Source organism: Hemicordylus capensis, chromosome 1 (assembly GCF_027244095.1).
Source record: "Hemicordylus capensis ecotype Gifberg chromosome 1, rHemCap1.1.pri, whole genome shotgun sequence".
Lineage (NCBI taxonomy): Eukaryota > Metazoa > Chordata > Lepidosauria > Squamata > Cordylidae > Hemicordylus > Hemicordylus capensis.
The window spans coordinates 424,498,130-424,504,129 of NC_069657.1; the positions used below are offsets into that span (position 1 = coordinate 424,498,130).

Consider the following 6,000-nt stretch of genomic DNA (forward strand, 5'->3'; position numbering starts at 1 on the left):
CCTACCATATCTATGAACCACCTGTACTCCTCTGCATGACATAATAACAATTTTGGTTTTTTTTGTAAATCACTGTTGAGAAATGACTTCCTTCTCCATATGTCTATTTTTGTTTCCATACAGAAAACGTCGTAAACAGTTTACTCGATCGCAGCTGAAAAGAGCTTGTAGGACCCCATGCACTTTAATTCTGAGGAACACAAAGTCCCATATGACTCACAAAGAGGTTCAAGAGAATTTGACCAATCATTCACAGCTGAAGACACCACAGTAGCAGCAATGGTGGCATTTGTGGTGGTTATTTTCAGAAGAGTTCTCTGAAATCAGGCAGAAGAGATCTTCTCTTTCTTTCAAATTCTTTCTGTGAAGCAAAGTAAAGACAATCTGGGGCTGGATCTTCCTTTGTTCAAGAATAAGACAGTGTTGCTTATTTGCCTGAATTGGAAGGACTGTTTTGGGACAAGACAACCAGAATATATGATGATTTATCTTAATCTTTCTCAGTGCACTAATAACCGCTGCTCATGGATGAGAAATGGAGACTGCAGTTTTTGAAAGGGTAGCTCAGGCAACCTGTTAACCTGCTATCTATGAACTTTCTTCTGCTGCTCATAAGAGATTAAAAGATTATCTCATGGTGAATCATTGAAATAACACATAAATAATGCGGGCCATCTGAATCCATCCATATGTATGTATAGCATACTATTTGTTCAGCCTTCTGAAGCTCTGGCTAAAATGCACTAGTTGAAACGTAGAATCATGTCTGTTGAAGCACAAATGCCAAATGCATTATCTTTCCTTGATCTGAGGTGCCCAACCTGATGCATATTGATCTTAAGAAATGCCATGTACCCAAATCCATATCCTCTAACATTTTACAGATGAAAACAGGTATACACTTGTAACAACCAATTCTCATAACAAGGATTGCTGCCCAAGCCCCCACCCACTATTACATATTGCTGAACTGAATTCCACCTGCTATATGTTGTGCATTGCATAGTGCCTTGGTGTTGTGCACACATTTACATGCAGGTACACTAGAGACCATCTATCTACCCACTTGGAAATTTAATTTCTGGAGATTCTGGGGAGGGAGCCAAATTCTGAAGAATGACTACTCCAGCAACTCATGTGGAAAAAAAGAAAATTGGACAAGCATTCTGAAGAGACAAAAATAGGGCCAAAACAGGGATGGTGATTTACTAGGGACAGATTTTTAAAAAATAGGGACTGTCCCTGGAAAATGAGGATGGTGCAAACTACTACCCAAGCACAACGAAAGAAGAGACGAGTATACAAAATTGTGAAAAGTTCTGAAAGTTGGGCTATATTGTCTGAATTAGGTATCCAGACATCATAAGTAAACATTTCTGGAAACAGTTTTCTATCAAGACCTAAAAACAAATAAATACTTCAGTGTGGCAGCTTTTGTGGCTAGTAACTATAGGGCTGACTGTTATTTCTTCAATGCAACAAACAATCTGCTTTGCTCGTTATTTAGTGATATTGTGCCATAATTTTGAGGCCAGAAACTAGACAGACAGGTTATTTCTTGACTGATGGTGACAGCCAGTTTTATAGTAAACAGAGGAAACATTTATTTCTATAAAACTAGACCCTCAGCTTTCAGTTATCTTCCACACTGTCCTTCCTGTGATATCCACAGGTCTATCTTCCGCTTAGGGCCAAGGTCATTGTGGCTGGGGGTCATTCATGTTGCAGTCCAACATCGGGTGATCCAAGTTTGAGAATCCCCACTTTAAGGCAAAACTAGATGTGACTGCAGCATGACCAAATGAAGGTGGTAGAAGATTTAAAGAGCAGCCCAGGTAGCCCAACAGGGAAGGGGCAGAACCTTTCACCTCTACACTTTCTCCGGCAACTTTTCAGTCATTTTTCTCTCAGTAGAACCCCACCTGCAGGCAGAAATGTTGGCCAACATTCCACTTATTGGAATGTTGGCATTAGGGACTGGCTGCGGCTGTACATCTTGAAAGGCAGCCCTGATAGTATAGCACGATGGAGTAGCTGTGGAATTTCTTAAAACCACTTCCAAGCAGTAGTGCAGCACCAGTTAGTGCTGCGTGACAGCCCAGAAGTGGTTTTAAGTGGTTCTGCAGCTACCCTGTTGCACTACACCATCAGCAGAGGTGCACCTAGGTAATTTTGGAGCCTGGACCTATAGGTCTTTGGAGGCCCCCCTCCCCTGCAAATTAAGCATTATCATGCTCCCAGAGGCGTATCTAAGGAAAATAGCGCCTAGGGCAAGCACTGAAATTGCTCCCCCGTCCAAACATCTGATTCCCATCTTTCAGGTAACTTTACCATAATATCAGCTGAAAAATACAACTCAAGCTTGTTAATCTTTTAATATTTCAAAAACTATGTAGCAGTGGATGTAGCCAGACCAAAAAATTCTGGAAAACTACAAATTTCAGTATGCTGGGGCTGATGAAATACTCAAATACCATGTGGAGGTGTACTTGGAAAACTAAACAGAAGTGCCTGTCTAATTCTCTATGATGCATTGTAGCATCAATATTACATAAGTTTTAAAAATCAATGGAGAATTTGACTTTTCCCAGATACTCTGAAAATAATTAAAGGATATGCAGAGTAAACTCTGTCACTGCTTGGAATATATTCTAGTATTTCAGAAAGAGAGTTAAAATGAGAGAAAGAGCAAGAAACTCCCAGTGGGCCTTAATACTAAGGATTTCACACTGATTCAAAGACAAATTCACCATTAGCAGCCATATTATTAAGACATCACATTTAACTCACTTATCACAAGAAGCAAAGTAAGAGCAAATGAATACAATCCTAGCTCATAAGCTTCAGCTCAGTATTCACAAGCCCTGATTCTCTGTTCCTAGTGCCAAACTAAATATGTGTACAGTTATTTATATTATATTAATTTTTTTTTAAAAAAAAATTTTTACCTGTAGCCCCTTTGGAGGGCTTCCTAAAGGTCGTGGGGTGGGGATCTGCAAAGGTTCCCCCTCCCCCCACTAGCCTCTAGGGCCTCGCAGAGACCATTTTAGCATGTGCAGTGGCCATTTTTAAAAATAAATTTTCTTTTTTTAAAATGGCCACTGAAAACAAAATGGCCACTGCGCATGCTCAGATGGCCTCTGTGAGGCCTGTGAGGCCATTTTGTTTTTGGTGGCCATTTTTATAAATTTTAAAAATGGCGCCCCCTTCAAGTGGCGCCCAGGGCACATGCCCTGCCTGCCCCACCCTAGATACACCCCTGCATGCTCCGCCATGGGAATACACCACCCAGGACAGACTAAAGAGGACGTGAGGGAGCCCAGTGGCTGTGGAGGCCCTGGACTTCAGCCCCTAAGTCAAGGGGTAAGAGTGCCTCTGACCATCAGGCCTGCCTTTCAAGTTAAGCAGATATCTTGGCAGATCTGTAATGCTGACATTTAACTGCATGAAATGTTCGCCATTGATAACAAAAAGCATGGGGGGGGGGAGAGAAGTGCAGGCAGCGGAAAGAGTCTGCTCCTCCTCCTGCCAACCCCTTTTGAGCTTAATGCGCTTCATTCCTCTTTTTGTAGGGATGCAGTGGTGACCTGATTTCAACACAAAGTTTTCTTGCATCTTGTTTGGGACTGCATTTCCCTCTGGCTTCAGAAAGTCTTTGTGCAAAGGTATCTGCCTCTAATGTCTGCGCCTGGAGATACACAAGGCAACCTCTCTGCCCTTTTGTTAGCAGTATTACTTGACCACTTGAACACCGTTTCCTCCCATCACTATCCCACAGATATTTTTTCTCCGAAACTTGAAGCTTCACAGAGGTGTGCTTACTCTTAAGTCCAGGGCCTCTACAGCCCCTGGGGGCCCCAAAGTCCTCTTTAGAATGCTCTGGGTGGTGTGGTCGCCCGGCGGAGCATGATGATGCTTAATTTGCAGGGGAGAGGGGCCTCCAAAGACCTTTAGGTCCAGGCTCCAACAATACCTAGGTGCACTTCTGAAGCTTCATAGACTTTCACTGGGGTGTCCTCAACCATATTTTGATACTGCCTTTCCGGCTGACTAGGAGATGAAAGCATACCTCTTTCTCACCATTGCTCCCTTGCAACTGGTATTCAGAGGCATGATGCTTCCAAACATGGAGGTGGCATATAGCCATCAAGACTAGACTGGCAGCTATTGACAGATGTGTCCTCCATGAATTTGTCTGTAAGTCACACAATCTCACATACCTCACCCCAAGACCACTTCTGGCATGCTTGGGGAAGAGGCATACTTAGGGAAGAGGCATGCTTAGCCAGGCCACACTCTCTCAATCCCACATGCTATCCCCTTAAGATCAACTCCATCTGTTTAACAGAAAGCAGATCCAAGCAATGCATGTAACTGAGCCTTGCCAACATCAAATAAACTGGGTGTTCTGTGTGACGTGAGGTGTGTGCAACAGGACTTTGCATAGTAACCAAGAGGAAGTGGGATTGTTTTTAATGAAAGGCAGTATATAAATTTAACAAAAAATAAAGTGCCATTCCAGGCAGGCACCATCAAGTATGGGAATTCACAGAAGAACTCAAATGTTCCTTTATGACTTTTAATCCAAGTGCTTTGCCATTCAGGCATGAAAGTAGCAAAATAAGCCATTATTGAGGGAAAGCCCAAGATGACTTAAAAAATTTCTCTCTTTAACTACCTTTTATATGATCCACTACAGTCATGCTGAAGGAGTGATAAGAGGGGGGATGTTTTTCTCCTCTGCTTTGAGAAGTCTACCACCATTTTGAAAAGTCTACTCATTAGTTTTAATGAGAAGATGAACTTAAATGGAATTGTTTCAAAAATGGTTGTTTCCCAAAGAAGATTACTGGTGTCCCACACATCCCATCACTACACCTTTCCCCTCTCCCAGCACACAGGAACACCTTTTCCTGATCCAAACTTCTCCTTTATATGAAGCTCAAATATACTAGTATCGTTTGGGCTGTGTATAGAGAAGTGGCTCAGATGAAACCCCCACCCTACCTGTGTGTCCATCTGATTATAGATGAGGGGGCTGACCTGGTATGTATCACAGAGACTTGGTTGGGGGAGGCTGGTGGCTCAGTCTGGTTCCAGGTTCTCCCTACAGGGTACTCTGTCGATCAGGTGAGAGGACATGGGTGCGGAGGTGAAGTGGCTGTGGTTTACAAGAACAACATCTCCCTTACCAGGATTCCTGTTGAAGTGTCTAACCATTTTGAATGTGTATACTTAAGTTTGGGGACCAGGGATAGACTGGGACTTCTGTTGGTGTACTGATCACCCTGATGCCAGAGTCCCTAACTGAACTGATGGACTTGGTCTCAGGCTTGGCGTTGGAATCTCCCAGGCTTATGGTGGTGGAAGACTTCAATGTTCGCTTCAGGACCAATCTGTCCAGGGAGGTGCAGAAGTTCATAGCGGCCATGACAATTATGGGCCTATCCCAAGCAGTCTTGGGGCAGATGCACGTTGCTGGTCACATACTTAATCCTGTCTTACTCTCCAACAGAAAATTGACAAAGGGAGGGAGACTCCGTTGGTCCTTTTGGATCTCTCAGCAGCTTTCGATACTATCAACCATAGTATCCTTCTGTGTGTCCAAGAGGGTTGGGAGTGGGAGGCACTGCTTTGCTGTGGTTCCGCTCCTAACTCTCGGGAAGATTCCAGATGGTGTCACTTGGACAGTTCTTCAAATCATTAACTTGTTAATGGTGTCTCTCAGGGCTCCATACCAGTGGTCCCTCTAATATTTTTTTTCCATCTCTGTGCGGGATGAGTTTTGTTCTGGGCGGCAGCATCAAGGCACTGTGTGCGCATGTGCATTCAGAATGAGGTCTTCCTGATTCTACCTGAGTGGGATCTAAAATGAACTGAGGGGACATCCAAAAACTTGTGGGCACATACACATGCACACACTTTAGAGGGAACAGTGCTCCATACTATGGAGTGCTCTTTAATATCTACATGAAACCGCTGGGAGAGATCATTAGGAGA

The 6,000-nt window shown here is 43.4% G+C and overlaps 1 protein-coding gene across 5 annotated transcripts in view; it reads left to right on the top strand.

Moving 5' to 3' along the window:
• Positions 1–4,416, top strand: part of MTA3 (metastasis associated 1 family member 3) — a 229,532-nt gene extending 225,116 nt beyond the window's left edge. For 2 of the 5 annotated variants that reach the window (XM_053311426.1, XM_053311435.1), the window contains exon 19: positions 124–4,416. In XM_053311426.1, the coding sequence (XP_053167401.1) occupies positions 124–274 (151 nt within the window). In that variant the 3' untranslated portion in view covers positions 275–4,416. The remainder of the gene's footprint in view (positions 1–123) is intronic. The other 3 variants (XM_053311430.1, XM_053311452.1, XM_053311443.1) reach the window with 3 other exon arrangements.
• Positions 4,417–6,000: the final 1,584 nt, after the last annotated feature.